The sequence below is a fragment of the Megascapheus bottae genome, chromosome 31 (assembly GCF_031878675.1).
Source record: "Megascapheus bottae isolate mThoBot1 chromosome 31, mThoBot2.hap1, whole genome shotgun sequence".
Taxonomy (NCBI): Eukaryota; Metazoa; Chordata; class Mammalia; order Rodentia; family Geomyidae; genus Megascapheus; species Megascapheus bottae.
The window spans coordinates 3,203,312-3,222,737 of record NC_143539.1 but is presented as its reverse complement, the minus strand read 5'-3'; the positions used below and the strand labels follow the sequence as shown (position 1 = coordinate 3,222,737).

Genomic DNA, 19,426 nt, shown 5'->3' with positions numbered 1-19,426 from the left:
TTAAGTCAGTGACGACAAGGGAAAAACAATTCCTAAAATCACCAGGCACCAGTGGGCTCATGCCTATAATCCTAATTACAATCCTAATTAAAATCACCCAGGCAGGAAAGTCATTGAGACTCTAATTATTAAAAAAAAAAAAAAAAACCAGAAATGGAGCTGTGGATCAAAGTGCTGGAACATAACCTTGAGCATAAAAAAAAAAAATTGAGCACAAATTTTTTTTTAATAAAAATAAAAAGACCTCGGGACTGGAGTTTAGCCTAGTGGTAGAGTGCTTGCCTAGCATGCACAAAGACCCAGGTTCGATTCCTCGGTATCACATACATAGAAAAAAGCCAGAAGTGGTGCTGAGGCTCAAGTGGTAGAGCTCTAGCTTTGAGGAAAGTCCAAGGCCAGTGCTCAGGCCCTGAGCTCAAGCCCAGGACTGGCAAAAAATAAATAAAAAAGATCTCTTAGGTCAGCCAGTCCTTACAACGTGATGTGCTGCTCTTTGTCATACTTATCCTGGAAAGAGTTGGTACCCACAGCTCCAAGCTGAAGACAGCGTCTCCTCCCACAGTGCCACACTCCTGCTTCCAGGGGTGGTCCGATTTTGCCAAGCAGCCCAGATGTTCTCTCTCTCTCTCTCTCTCTCTCTCTCTCTCTCTCTCTCTCTCTCTCTCTCTCTCTCTCTCTCTCTCTCTCTCTCTCTCTCTCTCTCTCTCTTCCAGTTCTGCAGCTTGAATTCTGGCCTGGGCGCTGTCCCTGAGCTCTTCAGCTCAAGGCTACCATCCTACCCCTTGAGCCACAGCGCCACTTCCAGTTTTCTGGGGTTCATTGGAAATAAAAGAGTCTCCCAGACTTTCCTGCCCAGGCTGGCTTTGAACCACGATCCTCAGATCTCAGCCTCCTGAGTAGCTAGGATGATGAGCATGAGCTACCAGAATCTGGCCCTCAATGCCTTTTTAAGTCTTCAGAAACAGTATAAAAGAGTTGGAAGATTTGGGGCTGGAGTTTTGCCTAGTGGTGGCGTGCTTGCCTAGCATGCACGAAGATCCGGGTTGGATTCCTCGGCAACACATATAGAGAAAGCCAGAAATGGTGCTATGGCTCAAGTGGTAGAGTTCTAGCCCTGAGAAAGCCCAAGGATGGATAGAAGGGTGAACAGATGAATGAATGGCTGGATGGATGGATGGATGGACAGGATGCAAGGATAAATGAAAGGGTGATTAGATGGGTTGATGGATGACTAGACGGAAATGTGGAAGGAAGGGGAGCTGGATGGATGGGTGGTGGATGGATGGATGAATTGAAGAAAGGAAGAACGGATGGGAGGATGAAAAGATGGATAGATGGATGGATGGATGGATGGATGGTAGATGTAAGATCGATGCACAAAAGGATGGAAAGATGGATGGATGGATGGATGGTAGATGTAAGATAGATGCACAAAAGGATGGAAAGATGGATATATGGGTAGATAAACAGAAGGAAACATAGAAGAGGACCAGAAGCATAGTCTAGTGGTAGAATGCTTGTCCAGCATGCCCTGGATTTGATTCCTTGGTACCACATACACAGAAAGTGGTGCTGTGGCTCAAGTGATAGAGTGCTTCCTTCAAGGAAAGCCCAAAGACAATGCTCTGACCCTAAGTTCAAGCCACAGGATTGGCAAAAAAAAATATAAGGCAGGGTGGATGGAAGGGTGAATGGATAGATGGATAGAATGGAAGGATATTTAGATGTATGGGTGAATAGAAGGATGGCTAATGGATAGAAGAACTGATGGAAGGATGAATAAATCAGTGGAAGGATGGAAGGATGTATGGTCAATGAATCGATGGAATAACAGAATGGTGGGTGGATAGAGAGATGGATGGATAAATAGGATGGATGGTGAGATGAAAGGATGGATGGATGGATGGATGGATGGATGGATGGATGGATGGATGGATGGAATAACAAATGGAAGGAGGAGGCAGGAGTTTGGCCTAGTGGTAGAGTGCTTGCCTAGCATGCACGAAGACCCAGGTTCAATTCCTCAGTACCACATACATAGAAAAAAGCCGGAGGAGGAGCTGAAGCTCAAGTGGTAGAGCTCTAGCCCTGAGAGATCCCAAGGACAGTGCTCAGACCCTGAGCTCAAGCCCAGAACTGGCAAAAATAAATAGATAGATAGATAGATAGATAGATAGATAGATAGACAGACAGACAGACAGACAGACAGACAGACAGACAGATAGATAGATAGATAGATAGATAGATGGAAAGAAGGGTAGATGGAAGGATAGGTAGATGGAAGGATAGGTAGATGGATGAATGAAAAGGGATGATGGAATGACGGGAGGAAGGAAAGATGTATAGGTGGATGATGAATAGATGATGGAAGGAGGATGGACGATTGGAATGACAATAGGATGGATGGATGGGTAGAAGGATGTATAGATGGAAGGATGAAGGAAAGATGGATTGTTGGAAATGTAGATGAGTGAATGGATGGATGGGTGGAAGGGTAGACGATTGGTGGATGGATGGATGGGTGGGTGGAAGGATGGATGGATGGATGGATGGATGGATGGATGGATGGATGGAATGACAGGATATGTAGAGATGGATGGAAGGAAAAGATGGATGGATGGACGGATGGATGGATGGATGGATGGATGGATGGATGGGTGGGTAGATGGATACAGAAGGTCACAATTGTTCCTTGAGGTAAAGGAAGTTTCAAGCTCACTCTCTCACACCATAACCAGGCTGAGGTAAAGTTAGGGCTCTGACCTTTATTTCCCAGTCACAGCTCACCTAGTCAGTGCTGGGGATCTTAGGGCTGCATTGAGGAATGAGGTCACAGAGACACAGGCCTGGGGCACAGCCTTGGAGAGGGGCCTGGAGACTATGGGCAGAAGCAGAGGTGGGACACCAGCTCAGGTCTGGGGAGCCGGAGACAGGGTGAAGATGGAGAGCCACGCAGGAGCGAAGGCCCAGAGGCCTAGGCAGGGAGCGTGTGGGAGGGGGGTGGTGCCAGTCCCAGGGCATGGGCACCAGACAAGACTCAGAGAAGACCGCAAAGAGCCAGGCACCCTATTCGTCCTCCCGTGAGTCTTTGCTGGTGGTGGAGGAGCTGGGCGGGATGCTGGAAGATAGCCCGGGGCTCCAGGCCTGGCCTTTGCCTCCACTCAGGTCCGAGCCCGTGTTGGTGGTGGTGCCTCCCTGGCCCCTGCTGGAGTCCATGTATCCAGTAGAGCCCAGGTAGCTGCTGGAGCTGCCAGCTCTGAAGGTGCCGTGGCCCCCACTGGAGCCGGGGGTCCCGCTGGTGTTGGGGGACCCTGGAATGCCAAACGTGACATGGCCGCCAGAGCTGGTGCCCCGGGCTTTGCTGGCCCTGTGGCTCAGGATGGATCCCGGGATCACATCGGACTTCCTGCCACCCCCCAGACCCGGGACTTGGTTGGAGCCCCGAGTGCTGGCGAAAGACAGACTGGGAATGCTGGACGCCATCCTCTCGGCCTCGGACAGCTGGCTCTGCTCCTGAGCCAGCTCCTGCAGCTCCACCTGGGGACAGGGGATGGCCAGAGTCCTCAAAGGCGCCGAGGCCCTTGTCTCCCCCACCCCCACCTTCTCCAGCCCCTGCTCTCACCGCCTTCACCACATGGCTCAGCAACTCCTCTCTGCTCATCGGATAGTCATCTTTGGCCACAAAGCCTGGAAGGTCCTCCCTTAGAGTACAGAGTGAGACAGCAACCTTAGCATCCTGACCCCACCCAAAGCCAGCCACCCCCACCTGCCATAGCCTGAAACTGCTCTGGGTGGCCTTCTCCCTGTGGGCCCCCGATGGGGAGCACCCCCAAATCCAAGGCCACACCCACCATCTTCTCCCTCAAATCCTCTCCACCTGCTTCCTCTGCCCCATGGGACAGCCGTCCCCACCCCTACCCCTGCCCCACTTTCCCCCACCCCACCCCCCAGCCCCAGCCCCTGCCAGGATCCTCACACATTATCAGGAGGCTGCAGAGGCACCGCCTTCTTTGGAGCATCCTCTTGGCTCTGGCCCAGTGCCAGGAGGGCAGCGTCAGCCAAGGAGGTGTGGCTCTGAGGATGGTGGGAATGGGTGAGCTGGGGCTCAGGTTCAAGCATGGGCCCGGGGTCTTAAGCCTCCACCCCATGCACCTGGGTCTCCAGGAAGGCTTGCACAGTTAGCAGGTCCACCAGGCGCTTTTCCACAATGCCCAGGTAGACAATCAGCTCCCGATCGCGCATGTTCTTCACCCCCAGGCGGTCGTCAATGGAGCTGCTGTCGCAGTGCGCTTTGATGAGGAGGAGCTGGATGTCTGGAGCCAGACAGGGACTTGCTATCAGGGACCCAACCCTGTGCCAAGATGCCAGCCCTGCTCCCACCTCACTATCATGAAAGACTTCAGTTATGGGCCGGGAGTGTGGCTTAGTGGTAGAGTGCTTGCCTAGCAGGCAGGAAACCCTGGGTTGGATTCCACAGTGCCACATACACAGAAAAAGCCAGAAGTGGTGCTATGGCTCAAGTGGTAGAGTGCTATCTTGAGCAAAAGAAGGTCAGGGACAGTGCCCAGACCTGGAGTTCAAGCCCCAGGACTAACCAAAAAAGAAAGACTTCAGTTACAACCAAACCAGATTTCTGCCCAATTTAGCAATCCCTGCTACAAGAACAAAAAATAATAACAATCTGTATGCTTGCATGTGTGTGTGCATACGTGTACAGGTGTGTGTGCATGTGTGTGTGTGTGTGTGTGTGTGTGTGTGTCTGTGTGTGTGTGTGTGAATCCCAGGGCTTGTATTCAAGGCCTCATACTCTTGGCTCAAGCTTTCTTGGTCATTGCTGATGATCTACCACTTAAACTTCATCTCTTATCCAACATTTAGCCACTTCATTAGAGAGGGAATCTCATCTAATGTTCGTCTGCGCTGGCTTTTGATAGTGTTCCTCCAGGCCTCAGTCTCCTGAGAGATAAAGCACGGGTGGAGAGGGGGATGGAGGATGGATAATGGAAGGATGTGTGATGGATGGATGAGTGATAGATGGATGATGGGAGAATGCCCAGGTGGCCTCCAGTTAGCCATGTGGACTGAGAAGCAAGTGCACACACAGCCCTCCAGCGCCCTCAAGTGGTCATCAGGGGTCACTCACCACTCTTGAGCTTCTCCAGCATTCCCCGAAGGTCCCTAAAGTGCGTCTCCAGCTGTAGGGATTCTGCTCGCACCTTGTCCACACGCTGCTGCAAGGCTGTGTGCTGCTCCTCCTGCAGCTGCTGCCGGCTCTCTACGTTGGCACGCTCAGAGACCAGGGCCTCCTTCAACTAAGGGCGGTTGGTCATAGAGGAAGTTAAACACTAGGCCCTGATCTGGGCCTGGGGGCTGGGGTTGGGGAGTTCAGGAGGGGACAGGGCAGGAGGGGGCAGGCAGACGGGGGGAGGGCATGGAAGGCCTCACCCACCTCCTTGATCTCTTCTTGAAGATGCTGCAGCTCCGAGTTCTGCTCGTTGATGAAGTTAAACTCAGCGAAGTTACGTTCTTCCGCTAGAAGAGTCAGGATAGGCAGGGTCCAAAGATGGAGAAAGAAGACAGTGAGAGCCCAGAAGGGCAGAGGAAAGAACCAGTGTCCCCAGACAAACAAGTGAAGAGAGAGAGAAATGGGGATAAGAAATACAGCCATGAAGACATGGAGGGGGAAAAGGGAACCAAGGATTCCAAGTAACAGAAAGGAAGGGGCTGGGAATGTGGGTTAGTGGTAGCATACTTGCCTAGCATGCATGAAGCCCTGGGTTCAATTCCTCAGAACCACATACACAGAAAAAGCCAGAAGTGGCGCCATGGCTCAGGTGGTAGGGTGCTAGCCAAATAAAAGCAGCTCAGGGACAGTGCCAAGGCCCTGAGTTCAAGCCCCAAGACTGGGGAAAGAAAGAAAAAGATGAGCCGGGCGTAGTGGCTCACATCTCTAATCCTGGCTTCTCAAGAGGCTGAGATCTGAGGATCACGGTTCAAAGCCAGCCTGGGCACTAAAAAGTCCATGAGACTCTTATCTCCAATTAATCACCACAAAAATGGAAGTGGGGCTGTGGCTCAAGGGGTAGGGTGGTAGCCTTGAGCTGAAGAGCTCAGGGACAGCGCCCAGTTCCAGAATTCAAGTCCTACAACCGGAGAAAAAGAGCGGGAGGAGGGAGGGAGGAAAGTGGGGATAGAATGGCAAGGGGGAGGAAGGCAGAGGAGGGAAATAAGATACAGGTCTGAGGAGCAAGGACAGCTGCCAGGGCCCCTGGGATGGGGACCACAGCGACACAGGGTCAGGCCTCAAGAAGGACTTGTTTTTCCCGGGAGGTGGAGGGATCCCCGGGCCCCTCTGCCCCTGCCGGCCCTGGCCGCGCCCTCCAGCCCCCACTCACTCTCCAGGTACTTCTCCACCAGCAGATCAGGGTCGCTCTCGCCCGTCAGCTGCGACAGTTTATTCAGGGCGTCCTCGTAGCGCAGCACTAGCTTCTCCTGGGAAGTTTTCCGCAGCCCTTCCGCCACTTCCCGGGCTGGGGAGGACGGGGAGGTGCAGCAGGTGCCGGAGGAGCAGGGTGGGGGGGCTCCCGCAGCTCCCCTGGAGCACCTGCTGCCCAGTCCCGTCCGCCCTGCCCGGCCCAGCTCCTCCCCCGCTCCCGTGGGTCGCCAAGCCCCGCCCTCTTCTGTCCTCCACCAGCCCTGCCATTGGTTAGACCCGCCCACCTGACTCCACCCTCCACACCAGGCTCTGCCCTCTCCTGACATGCCCTGTCCTCTAGGCCCCGCCCCCAGCCCAAGAATCCCGCCCCTGCCTTCCAAGCTCCACCCCCACTCGCCAGGCCCCGCCCTCTTCTGGCCTCCACTCTCCCCTGTTAGGCCCCTCCCAACTTGCTCCGCCCTCCACGACAGGCTCCGCCCTCTCCAGACATGCCCCACCCTCGCCTTCCTAGCTCCACCCCTTCCCTGCCAGGGGTGAGGCCCCACCCCCAAGCCAAGAGTCTTGTACCCGCTTTCCAGGCTCCACCCCCACCCGCCAGGCCCCGCCCTCTCCTCCCAGCTGCGAAGCCCCGCCCCCAAGCCAAGAGTCCCGCCCTGCTTTCCAGGCTCCACCCCCACCCGCCAGGCCCGGTCCTCCCCTCCCAGCGGTGAGGCCCCGCCCGCCTGGGGCCGCCGGGGCCGCCGGGGTCCTGGCTCACCTCGCTGCTCCTGCTTCTGCACTACGTCGGGGTCCGGCTGCCGCTCGTTGTTCTTGAGCTTGAGGAAGCGGTGCAGCTGCTCCAGGTGCGAGATCTGTCTCCGCAAGATCTGCGCCTCCGTCTCGTTCTGAGCCACCTCCTTCTCGGCGCGCTCCCGCAGCATGCCCATCTTGGTCTTAGCCTCCTCCCTACGCGGGGATGGGGGCTCAGCTGGGTCCCGGAGACCCTTTTCTCCCACTGACCAGCCCGATGCCGGGAGTGGCGGTGTGGCTCGAGCAGGAGAGCGCCAGCCTGGAGCAGGAAAGCCCAGTGAGAGTGGGGGACTCTGAATTCAAGGCCCAGGGTTGACCGGTGCAACGGAAGACGTTGCTTAGGGAGCTGGGAAGAGAGGCCACATGGCAGAAACCGAGACCAGGAGGTGAGTCCTGGCTTCCTCCTCCTGTCAGGGGACAAAGTCGGTCCTGGGGTCCTCAGCCTGGGGCTGGGGCCTACCTGACCGTGTAGGCCGAGGTGGAGGAGACGATGAGGGCGCTGACCATCTGCCGGAGGAGCTGGATCTCCTGTAGGGGAGGAAGACGGAGTAAGCGCTGCTCCCCACGGCCTCGTGGCTCCCTCCCAGTCTCCTCTCTTGGTCCGGCCCCTCTACGAGGAAATGGAAGTCCTGACAGGTATGGCAGTATACGCCTGTAATCCCAGCTACTCATGGAGGTCCGAGGCAGGCCAGAGCCAAAACACAAGACCCTGTGTGAAAAACAAACTACAGCAACACAGGGGCATGGATAAGGTAGTAAAGCACCTGCCTAGCAAGCTCACGATGGAGTTCAAACCCAAGTACTGCAAGAGGAGGAGGGAGAGAAGGGAGGAGAGGATGAAAAGATCAAGGAAGATACAAAGATGCTATATGGGAATTCAATACCAACAGGAAATGGTGGTTTTTATTTAAATCTATGCACAGGTTTCCAAGGTCTCTCAGGAAAAAGTCTCAAAGCTATGACACTGCAGTAGCAGTAAGGGCTCTAGGGGGTTGGATCTTAATTTCCTCACTACAGGTAAACAAAGGTCCCTAGGGAAGTGGCAAATTGTAGGGCTGGAACTGAACAATCCCAAAATGGCTAACTCCCTCAAAAGGAAAGAAAAACAAATCAAAACAGGCCTGTGTGCAGATAGAAGCCCAAGAATGATCTGAACACAGCAGTAAGTGGTTTATGTGGACTTAAGAATCACAAGTCTCACAGATGGCAGTCAAACCCGAATGGGAGAAGGAAATGACAGGGTAGACAAGTCTGCTCTCTGCCACCACAGTCACAGTACAAAGAATTATGGCCAAAATCACCAAAGGATGGAAAAGAGATGGCCATATTCATACAGTTGAGCCACACCTCCAGTCCTTTGGCTTTTCTCTTTTTTGGGACAGGGTCCTCCTCAACTTTGCCCAGGCTGGCCTCAAACTGGAGATCTTCCCACCTCTACTTCCTGAGGAGCAGGGATGACGAGGCTGTATCACCATGCCTGGCTCCCAAGTGATCAACTTAGTGATGGAAAATGATGTCATGGGGTAGTGACAGAGTGACATAAGAAGCCTGCTGCTCTGAGACAAAGACACAGAGGAGGGAGAGCAGTCAGGCCCATGGAGGGACTTCCAGCAAATGACCCCTCCTGTGTGATTTCAAAATGCCAAGGTCACAAAGACAAAAAGCATTAGGCCCTATTCCAGACAAACGCAGCCAGGACATTGCAATCTAAAGTCCTGGACTGGAGCCTGGAGCAGGAAAATCTAATTAGCCACAAAGGACATCATTGAGACCGTGAGTGGAATAGAAATCAGAACTGTTCTGAATTGTGACAGTGTCACAAGCTTACCCAGTAAGCTTACCTAGTAAGCTTGACACCTCAGTTCAATTCCCAGGGCTGGGGGGCCGAGAGAGGGAGGGAGGAAGTAATTACAGATGCAAAAAGCCAAGCATGGTGGTGTCCCTCCTATGATACCAGCACTTAGGAGGCGGAGGCAGGAGGATCCTAACAGAGAGGAAAGGTGGAGACTTCCTCTTCAGGGACCTTCAAAAGTAATGAAGGGTCCCAACGGCCGAATCTAAGCAGCCTCACTTGATCAGTGGCTGACAAGACTCAACATGACCCCAGCACTTTCCTATTAGAGACTAACGGACGCCTCCCATGCTAAGGGAGCCCTTAAGGCGCTGGGCAATTCTCTAGTTGTGCGAGAGGGCGGGGTGGAGCAGGCTGCAGGGGGAGCACCCCGGGGAGGACGAAGGGGCCCCGCCCTCCCACTCGCCTTCTTCAACTTCCGGTCCATGCTCAGATAGCGGCTCCTCTCGATGCGCAGCAGGTCCAGCTCCTCCCGCAGGTTTGCGTTCCGCATCAGCTGGATGTCAAAGTGACAGGTGACCTGCGGGGACGACGCAGGGGAAGATGGAGACGGCCCTGGAGATCCAGCTGTCCCCCCGACCCATTCTCCCCGCAGTTCACCGTCACGTCCGGTGCTGAGATGTGCGCATGCTCAGAGGCCTCCCTCCAGCTCACCCTGTCCAGCTGGTCTTCCAGAATCTTGATCCTGCGTCGCATCTTAACCTTATAGTCCAGGATGAATCCCGGGGACGGGGTCTCTTTACTCTGGGTGAGGAGGCGGACCTCCCACTCTCGGATCTGGAAAGAAATGGAAATCCATCTTAGCTCAGCTCTGGGCCATCAGCCCCCTTTTTACAGATAAAGAGCGGAACAGAGGCCTGTCCAGCACGCACTGGACTCAGAGAGGCATGCTTTGTGATCTTGGCCACTCAGGAGACTGAGATCTATCTGCACATCACACTTCAAAGCCAACCTAGGAAATTCAATCTATGAGCTTCTCATCTCCAGCTCACTAAACAAAATTCAAAGAAGTGGAGCTGTGGTTGAGCCTTGAGGGGAAAAAAAAAAACTAAGGGATAAGATCCAGAGTTCAAGCCCCAAGACTGACACGAAAAGATAAAAATAAAAAAAAAAAAAAAGACCCTGAGCTAGATCCCCAGCAACCTAAACAAAATGGAGACACTCAGCCCCAGGAAGTGTGTTGCCCTGGCCCCTTTCAGAACCCACCTGCTTGTTAAGGGCCTTGGTCCGCTCCTGCAGGTCCTCCAACTCGGCCAGCACCTGAGCCCTGCATTTTAGCAGGCGGTCCATGTCCTCCAGCCGCTGGGTGTCGCCTAGCCGCTTGACCTGAGTCTGGGCCACGCTGATCTGCACCTGAAGTTGGGCCCGCACCTCTTCCAGGCGCTGGATCTCCTCGCTGCCCAGGCCGAGGAAGGGAGGTCGCAGAGCTCAACCTGGCTGAAGGCCTCTCGCCCTGCCCGGCCCCCTCCCACCCAGCCCCCCCCTCACAGCTGCTTGTTGATGCGCTGGTGGACTTCCTTGCTGTAGGCCCGCCTTTCCACCTCCATCATCTTGCACTGTCGCTGAAGTCTGCTCAGCTCCCATTCCACTGAGGGGCAAGCCGGGCGAGACACTCAGGAACGATCGGGGCCACCAGGCGCTGCCGAGCCAGCCCCCAGCACCCCTCCACCCTGGAGCTTCCTCCTCCCTCCATTGTCCCCCTAACCGCCTTCACCCGTCGGGAGCTCGGACACAGGCAGGGCACAGGTCTACTTCACCCACTAGAGGGCGCGCCCGGCCGGCTGGGGAGCGCAGCGGCGCCCTCCTCCCCCGCCTGCCCGGAGGGGCCCCCCGCGGCCCCGCGAGCGCAGCCGCCGCCGCCACCGGGGCCGCACACCTGTCCCCACGGGGGACCCCTGCCCCGCCCTGCACAGGCCCCGCAACTCGGGGAAACTGAGGACCGGGAAGGAATGCGCGCGTGGAAGGGAGCGTGGATGGATTCCTTACCCATTCCTTCCAGGAAGACGTCGCTGCCCTCCTCGGAGCGCACGCTGCGCGTGGAGTGGCCCAAAGGCATCTTGACCAAGGAGGAGGGGGCTCCTGTGCGGGGACGCGGGAGCCGTCAGAGAGGCCCAGAGGGGGCGGGGAAGGCGGGCACTTAAACAGAGGGGCCCTCCCTCAGACGGGATTCCTGCCGGGGCTGGAGGGGCCATCCCGGATCCTGACAGGCGAGGCACAGGGCCCTGGGGGTGGGGGACAGTCGGGGAAGGTGCGGCCAGCTGTAGGGGTGCGGCTGCAAGGCCCCTGCCCTACCTGCCGACCTGTCCTCGGTGCTCCAGGCCCACTGTTGTGGTCTGGTTTCTAGGGAATGAGGGACCAATGAGGCCGAGGACAGGGGCCAGGGAGGGGCCGAGGCGCGGGGAGACTGCGACGGGACGACTCCGGGGACTGACCAGCGAGGGGCGAGATTAAGCGGTCACAGGGGAGGGGACAGGGGCCGGCACAGGGCTGGGCGAGGGAGAACCTCGAGTACTGAGTGGCCGAGGGTGTGAAGACCCGGCCGGAAACCTGGAAGGGGCAGGGCTGTGGGAGTGGGGAGGGGAGGCGCCCGGGAGCCGTATGGGCGGGGCTCTGGCACTGTGGGGCGGGACCGTGGGAGCGGCGAGGGGGAGGGACCAGGGCGCTGCAGGGGCGTGGCTGACCATGAAAGGGGCGGGGCCACGGGTGACGCGCCGAGGAGCCGAGGAAGGGGCTCTGGTACTGTTAGGGGAGTGGTGATGAGAGTGGCAGGGGGAGGAGCCAGGAATCCGTGTAGGCGAGGCCGTAAAACTGGTGAGGGAAGGAGCCAGTGTGTTCTGTGGGAGGGGCTATGGTAATTAAATGGGCGGGGCCATGAGTGACTCCCGCGGAGGACCCGGGGATCATGGTGGACATGGCTCTGTTACTATTAGGGGAGTGGCCATGAGAGTGGCGAGGGGAGGGACCAAGGATCGTTGGGAAGCGAGGGTGGGGGTCTGGCACGGTGAAGGTTGGGTCTGTGGGGCTGACAAGAGGAGGAGTCAGGGACCTGCGGAGAGCCGGGAAGTGAGCGGAGCCAGGGTGCCCGTAGAGGCGAGGAGAGGGGCTCGGGCACCGCAGGGGGTGGGGCTTTGGGGAGTTGGGGCGGACCTTAGAGGGTGTGGCTTTCTCCTGGGGGCGTGGTTACGAGACAATACCAAGGGTCCGGAGAAGGGGCGCTGGGCCGATCCGAGCGCACCTGGCTGCAATGACAGAGTGCGGGGCGGACTACTTTGGGGTGCTCCACTGGGCCTGTGGGAGGCCAAGTGGCTCCGTATGGGGAGCACACCCCTGTGAGCGACGGTCTGCGGGTTTGTGGGAAGAAAAGTCAGGAAATGAAAGTGCCTGGAGGAAAACGCCTAGAAAAAACGTTCTGTCATTATTAGGGCAGATTTCCTTAGGAGTCAGGAATTGAGAGGAAGAGGAGCGCTCACCACAGCCTAAGGGCCTCGCAGAGGCCTACCACGCATGCGTGGCCAACGGCTTGCCAGAGGCTGCCGGCCGCGCCCGAGCCCGGAGCGCGAGAGGGGCGTGGCCTATCCGCGCGCTGCGTGCGAGGCCACGCCCCTCCCTCGGGCCACGCCCCTCCGCGGCCGGCGGCTGCCCACGTGGGCCTCCCCGGGGCGGGCGGTGGGCGCCGCTCCCCGCAGGCTGGGTGTGCCCGACGCCTGCGGTTTCCTGTGGGAGGAAGCAGCCGCGGACGCTGGGCTCAGGTCCGTTCCTCTGAGGCCCGAGAAGGGGAGACCCCACTACCGCCCTCGGGTTTCTGATTCCCCCCCACCGCCCTTCCAAGGGGCCCTAGAGTCGGCGGCCCCCTCCTCCCCTCCCTACCCCATGCTGGTTCAACTGGGGCGGGGGGCGCTGTGCCGGTGGGGCGACACTGTTGTTCCCAGCCTCGTTTCCAACTTGCCAGGGACGGGGTGCAGCCCCCCACCCCCAGCATCCCTGGGGATCACGTGACACCATGCCCCAGACCCAAGAATGGCGCTCCAGATTCCCAGCCTTCTGGACTTCCCAGGAATTGAAGATCTTGGTCCTCACCCCTCTGCCCGGAGCCCCTCAGTTTGGATTCCAAACTTGGAAGACTTTGAGACCCAACAGACCCAGGAATTTACCCTTCCCAGTTTTTAGAGCTAGTGGACCAGGGTTCCCCTGGATCCACTAAGGGCCCGGATGTCCCATAGGCACATACAAAGTTGGGGTCCTGTATCCCAGGGGGCGACCTGAAGAATGAACTATATGCCAGGTGCCCAGTGGCTCACGCCTGTAATCTTGAACTACTCAGGAGGGTGAGATCTGAGTATCTTGGTTCCAAGCCAGCCAGGATGGGAAAGTCCATGAGACTTGTATCTCCAATTTATCACAAAAATAAACGTGGAGCGGTGGTTCAAGTGGTAAAGCACCAGCCTTGAGTGGAAAAGATAAAGGACAGCGCCCTGACACAGAGCCGAAGCCTCAGTACCAGCACAATTAAATAAATAAGTAAATACACTATGACGCACTCCAATTACAGTATCCTAGCTTTACTGATGAGGAGACATAGGTGTGGCGGGGTTATTAGGAACATGCTTCAAACCACACAGCTAATGGATTTGAATCCAAACAACTTGGATTTGAATCTTTGCAACGCAGCCCTAAAGGCTGCTATGTAAGTACCCCAAGAGACCCCCGTCACTGAACTGTCCAGCCCTCACTTCCTAGAGACCCCACACCGCCAAGCCCAGCTGACTAACCCACACCAACCAAGCTCAGACTCCATTCATCATCCCCGCCCAGTTCCTCAGCACTCAATCCCCAGGGACCCTCGTCCCCTTCCAGAAAACTCCAGTGGAGAGTACTCCTGACTTCCACACAGCCTAATTCGATATCCCAAAATTAATCATGAGAGTTGACATTAAACCCCAGGTACTATACTCCTAAGTCGTCCCATGGCGGCCAGTGCCAGTGGCTCATGACGGTTCCTAGCTACTCAGGAGGCTGAGATCTCAAGATCATGATTCAAAGCCAGCCCAGGAGGAAAGTCTGTGAGACTTTGATCTCCAATTAACCACCAGAAAACCAGATGTGGTGCTGTGGCTCAAAATGATAGAGACCAGCTGGGCACAGTGGCTCATGCCTGTAATCCTAGGAGGCTGAGATCTGAGGATCTCAGTTCAAAGCCAGTCCAGGCACTAGAAAGGGGGAAGTGGGGCTGAGGCCTTGAACTAATGAGCTCAGAGACAGCGCCCAAGCCCAGAGTTCAAGCCCTACAACCTACAAAAAAAAAAAAAGAGCCCTGGGACAGCACCCAAGTCCTGAGTTCAAGCCCTGTGACTGACATAAATAAATTCTCCCATGGCTTCCCTTGACACTTAGAATAAAATCCAAATTCCTCTCATATTCTTCAAGGGCACCCCTTGTCCCCCCCCAACTCTCTCAGGCTCCCTGACTCCACTCCCACTGGCCCTCTGTCTGCTTCCCAAACAACAAGGGCTTGTTCTTAACTGTCTTTGCACATCCTCCTCTCCCCAGCACCCAAATGGCTCTGGTTCCTTGGGGGCCCCACCTCCTCCAAGAGGCCCTCCTTGATTACACCATTCCAGACTGCCTTCAATCATCGCTCACTGACAATATATGCCCAGTACTGTGACACCCACTGTACAATTAGGAAAACTGAGACCCAGAGGAGTCAAGGAAATTGGTCCAAAATCACACTTAGCCAGGAAACGGTCCACCTCCTGCCCTCATTCAGGGTTTCACATTTGTCCTCTCATTCTCTGACAACCACCCCCCATCCCCCCCACCCCCCCACCCCCCCCCCCCCCCCCGCCCACCCTCCTGCCCACCTCTTCCCCTGGCCATCCCAAACTCCATCATGAAAAACAGATACCTAGTCCCCAGGAGGAGACCCAGAGGTTGAGGCTGGGGAACCCTCCTGCCTTTGCTGTCTGCCAAAACTTCACTTCTCCACCCAGAAGGCAGCCCCAGAAGATGCCTGTCTGGGGGCACTGGGTGGGGACGGAGAGAATGAGGAACCAGCGGGCCCTCCTACTGGCTGCAGACCTCGGCTGGGCGCGGTGAGGGTGTGTATAAAAGCTTCAGTATATATTCAGAGGAGCCGAGAAAGACGCCTGAGGAGTAGGAGAGAGAGAGAGAGAGAGAGAGAGAGAGAGAGAGAGAGAGAGAGAGAGAGAGAGAGAGAGAGAGAGAGAGAGAGGAGAGAGAGAGAGCGAGAGAGCGCAGGAGGGAGGAGGGGGGAGACAGGCAGCCCGGAGGCAGGGGCCGGAGGGAGGAGGAGAAAGGCAAGGAGGCCCAGACTGAGGGAAGGCGGCTCCAACTCTTGACTTCTTTTCCACAGCTCTTGGTAAGTTTTCAGTCCGTTATTCGGGCTGGGATTTCTTTCCTTCCTTAAACACCCCTAGACTGGGAGAGATGCCCCTCTCTCCCCCACCCCTCAGCCCTGTAAAACTTCTAGAAGTTGAAGTAGTGATCTCTTAGCCCTGAGCGTGTGGGGATACAGGAAGGGGTGGGTCCAGCAAGAAGTTGGAGGGTCCCAGCCCAGCTGCCACACACCCACGGGGAAAGCTTCCCGTCCAGGCTTTCCTTGGGGTTCTCTCTGAGATCGGGAAGGGGACAGGAGGGCCCCACCGGGCTGGGAGAACTCTCTCCTGGGTTTCTGCTGAGGCCCCGTTTACCCACACAGATTCATCCATCCATTCTCCAAACTGCCTGGAGGCATGGGTCAGGAGCGGCAGGGTGGGGTGAGGCCCTGGTGGATGTGGCCCAGGGCTGGGGTTTCCCTGTCCTCCAAGGGGGAGGAGGGGGTCAGATGACTCATCTATGACTCACCTCGCCCCCCTCCCCCGGGGTGTGGGGGGGAACGGGGTGAGTCAAGGATGCCCTCAGCAGGGGCAGCTCTCTCACTTCCAATAAGCTGGCCCTGGTTTCTCCAGAAACGGCACCAAGGAGCCCCAGGCCTCATTGCTAGACCTACTCATCCAGCTCCCAGGGGCTGGGCTCATTCCCCAGCCAGCCCTGAGGACAGTACACCCTGGCGTCCTCCAACTGAGGAGTCTAGATCCTAGCCAGCCCACCCCAGACACAGCGGTCTAGACCCTTCTACCCTCCCTCAGACCCAGGGGTCCTGGCCCCAGCCTCCTTCCTCAGACGCAGGTGTAGTACCCAGTAGGCTGTGTCTTGATCACCCGTCTCCTGAACTCCTCCCAGGCTTGCAGCGCTACCATGTCACTGCTCCTGCTGGTGGTCTCAGCACTCCACATCCTCATTCTCATCCTGCTTTTCGTGGCCACTTTGGACAAGGTAAACTTTTGGGGGGGGGTCAGAGACCCACCCCACCCCCCGCTCTCTTGTAGATGCTGGCCCCTAGCTGAGCTCTTTCTCACCTCTACCTGAGATGCAGGAACTGTTGTGGGGGGGAGGGCTTCCCAGTTTCCAGCTCTGCCCCCCACCTCACTACTCCTCCCACAGTCCCCCTGATCCGTCACCCCCTCTTCCTAATATTGCCTGTCTGCCCCTCCAGTCCTGGTGGACACTGCCCGGGAAGGAATCCCTGAATCTGTGGTACGACTGTACTTGGAATAATGACACCAGAACATGGGCCTGCAGTAACGTCAGCGAAAATGGTGAGGCTGGTGGGGGGGAGGGCTGAGGGGGGAGGGTGGTCTGCAAGGGGTGAGTGTGTGGGGCTGATGGGAGCCGTGAATCCGGTCATCATGATGGGTAATTGCCTTCTGCTCTCAGGGGAACAGCTTAGACACCCGCTCACTCACTCCCTTACTAGCTATTTATTTTAATTTTTTGATGCCAGTCCTGGGACTTGAACTCATGGCTAGGGGCTGTCCCTGAACTTTTGTGCTCCAGACTAGTTGTTGCTCTACCACTTCAGCCACATAGCTCCACTTAGGAATTTTTTTTCCAGTCCTAGGGCTTGAACTCAGGGCCTGAGCACTGTCCTTGAGCTTTCCTCAAGGGTAGCACTCTACCACTTGAGCCACAGCACCACTTCCAGCTTTTCTATGTATGTGGTACCGAGGAATCGAACCCAGGTCTTCGTGCATGCTAGACAGGCACGCTACCACTAGGCCACACTCCCCACCCCTCCACTTAGAATTTCTGGTCATTAATTGGAGGTGAGAGTCTCACAGACTTTCCCTACCTAGGCTGTGATGGGAGCCAGTGTTCCGAGTGAGGTGTGGCACTGATTCGTTCCTGCTCTAAGTGGGCGGGGCCAGGACCATATTAAGGTTCTGACTGGAAAGGGCCAGACGCCTTCAGGGCCTGCTTCCTTCCAAAGTTCTACGTGGAAGAAATGGGGGAAGGGGGCCTCAGCCTCCGAGTCCTTGCAGTGGCCTGGTCCCATTTCTAGCATTGAACTGGAGGTAGCCATAGGCAAGATAATAATATGAAAAAGTCTATTCCTGGTAGCTATGTTTCATGTGTGTTTATGTAGAAAATCCTCAAAATCGGCCCGGAGTTTGGCCTAGTGGTACAGTGCTTGTCTAGCATGCACAAAGACCCGGGTTTGATACCACATGCCCAGAAAAACCAGAAGTGGGGCTGTGGCTCACGTGGTAGAGCGCTAGTCTTGAGGAAAACGCCCAAGGACAGTGCTCAGGCCCTGAGTGCAAGCCCCAGGAAGAAAAGGGAAAAAAAAGAAAATCCTCAAAATCAAAGCACACAAGGCATGGTGGCACGTGCTTGCAACCCTAGTAATCAGGAGGCTGAGATAGGAGGATTGCAAGTTGGAGGCCAGCTGGGATGGGCTAAATAGTAAGACGCTGATTGAAAACAAATGAAGGGACAGTATGTATGCAAAGCATCAATCACTACCATTGAGCAAGGCCACAGAGGCTCTGAGTGATGAGGTACCATGGTGAGGGGGTGGTGAGGATGGTGGAGGAGGAGGAGGAGGAGGGGGAGGGAGGGAGGGAGGGAAAAGCAAGTGAACCTCCCTGACTGGGACACACCATGAACTTCTGCTCCCATTTCCCCCTCCTCAGGCTGGCTGAAGGCTGTGCAGGTTCTCATGGTGCTTTCTCTCATCCTCTGCTGTCTGTCTTTCATCCTCTTCATGTTCCAACTCTACACCATGCGACGAGGAGGGCTCTTCTATGCCACTGGCCTCTGCCAGCTTTGTACAAGTAAGTCAGCATCCCTCCCCCTCGTTGTGGGACCCGAGTGCCCACATGCTTAGCAGCCCCAACCCCTACCCCCTTGTCCTTGGATTACCTCTCTGGCCCCTGGGGCTGATGGGAGTTGTAGTTTTAGGTGACCTGACCCAACGTCTTTGAATCATGGAAGAATTTATAGCATCTAAGAGCAGAGCTGCAGAAATGGGAAAACATAAATAATCTGAGTCCCAGGGATGAGGGAAAAGCTAATGTATTCACCAAAGGTAGTTGAAGTCATTGAAGTTGGTCAGCTGCTATTCCTTTTTTCTTTTGGGCCAATACAGGAGCTTGAACTCAGGGTCTGAGCACTGTCCCTTAGCTTTTTGTGATCAAGGTTGGTACTCTACCACTTGAACCACAGCTCCACTTTGAGCTTTTTGGTGGTTAATTGGAGATTACAGTCTCATAAACTTTCCTCTTCTGGTTGGGTTCAAACCCTAATCCTCGAATGATAGCCTTCTGAACAGAAGTTTTTTCTTTTTCTTCTTCTTCTTCTTCTTCTTCTTCTTCTTCTTCTTCTTCTTCTTCTTCTCCTCCTCCTCCTCCTCCTCCTCCTCCTCCTCCTCTTCCTCTTTTCCATTGTAGGGCTTGAACCCAAAGTCTGGGCATTGACTCTACTTTTTTGCTCAAGCCACACAGCTCCACTTCAGTTTTCCGGTGTTTAATTGGAGATAGATGGGGGTGGGAGTAGGGAGAGATCTCATTTCACAGATGGATGACTGTTTTGGTCTCATTTTATGGTAAGTTGCCCAGGATGGCTCTTCAGTAGTGTTAATTAGGAAGCGAATTCTCCAGGTGAGCAAGGTAATTGCTTTGTGGGCATTGCATGATGCCTGGTCCCTGTTTTTCTTGCAGGTGTAGCTGTGTTTTCCGGGGCCTTGATCTATGCTCTTCATGTTGAGGAGATCCTGGCGAAGCACCCGCGTGGGGGCAGCTTCGGGTACTGCTTCGCCCTGGCCTGGGTGGCCTTCCCACTGGCCCTGGTCAGTGGCATAGTGTACATCCACCTGCGGAAGCGGGAATGAGCCACCTGGTCTAGCAGTCCCACTGGCCTGGACATGCTATGCCTGTCACCATCACCCTCCCCAAGCCTCCCCCAGAAAATAAAAGCGTTTTAACCACAGGGTGCTGACAACCATCTTC

General features: G+C 55.8%; 2 protein-coding genes across 3 annotated transcripts; one reads left to right on the top strand and one right to left on the bottom strand.

The window, feature by feature from the left end:
• Nucleotides 1–2,755: 2,755 nt before the first annotated feature.
• On the bottom strand, nucleotides 2,756–12,593 carry Odad1 (outer dynein arm docking complex subunit 1). The gene is made up of 15 exons (XM_090322352.1): nucleotides 12,225–12,593; nucleotides 11,064–11,156; nucleotides 10,566–10,665; nucleotides 10,284–10,473; nucleotides 9,732–9,854; nucleotides 9,484–9,597; nucleotides 7,686–7,753; nucleotides 7,194–7,381; nucleotides 6,396–6,530; nucleotides 5,450–5,532; nucleotides 5,144–5,312; nucleotides 4,153–4,313; nucleotides 3,977–4,074; nucleotides 3,623–3,701; nucleotides 2,756–3,537 (listed from the first exon to the last, which is right to left on the bottom strand). Exons 2-15 carry the CDS (start codon nucleotides 11,131–11,133, stop codon nucleotides 3,067–3,069), a joined length of 2,049 nt encoding a protein of 682 aa, XP_090178478.1. The 5' UTR covers nucleotides 11,134–11,156; nucleotides 12,225–12,593; the 3' UTR covers nucleotides 2,756–3,066.
• Nucleotides 12,594–15,315: 2,722 nt separating this feature from the next.
• Nucleotides 15,316–19,406, top strand: Emp3 (epithelial membrane protein 3 (MAM blood group)). Of its 2 annotated transcripts, none has more exons than XM_090322475.1 (5): nucleotides 15,316–15,456; nucleotides 16,320–16,412; nucleotides 16,633–16,735; nucleotides 18,113–18,253; nucleotides 19,139–19,406. In XM_090322475.1, the coding sequence occupies exons 2-5, from the start codon at nucleotides 16,335–16,337 to the stop codon at nucleotides 19,306–19,308; spliced, it is 492 nt and encodes a 163-aa protein (XP_090178601.1). In that variant the 5' UTR covers nucleotides 15,316–15,456; nucleotides 16,320–16,334; the 3' UTR covers nucleotides 19,309–19,406. The 2 variants fall into 2 exon arrangements, with proteins under 2 accessions (XP_090178601.1, XP_090178602.1); XM_090322476.1 differs by having other exon boundaries at nucleotides 16,260–16,412.
• The last annotated feature ends 20 nt before the right edge of the window (nucleotides 19,407–19,426 follow it).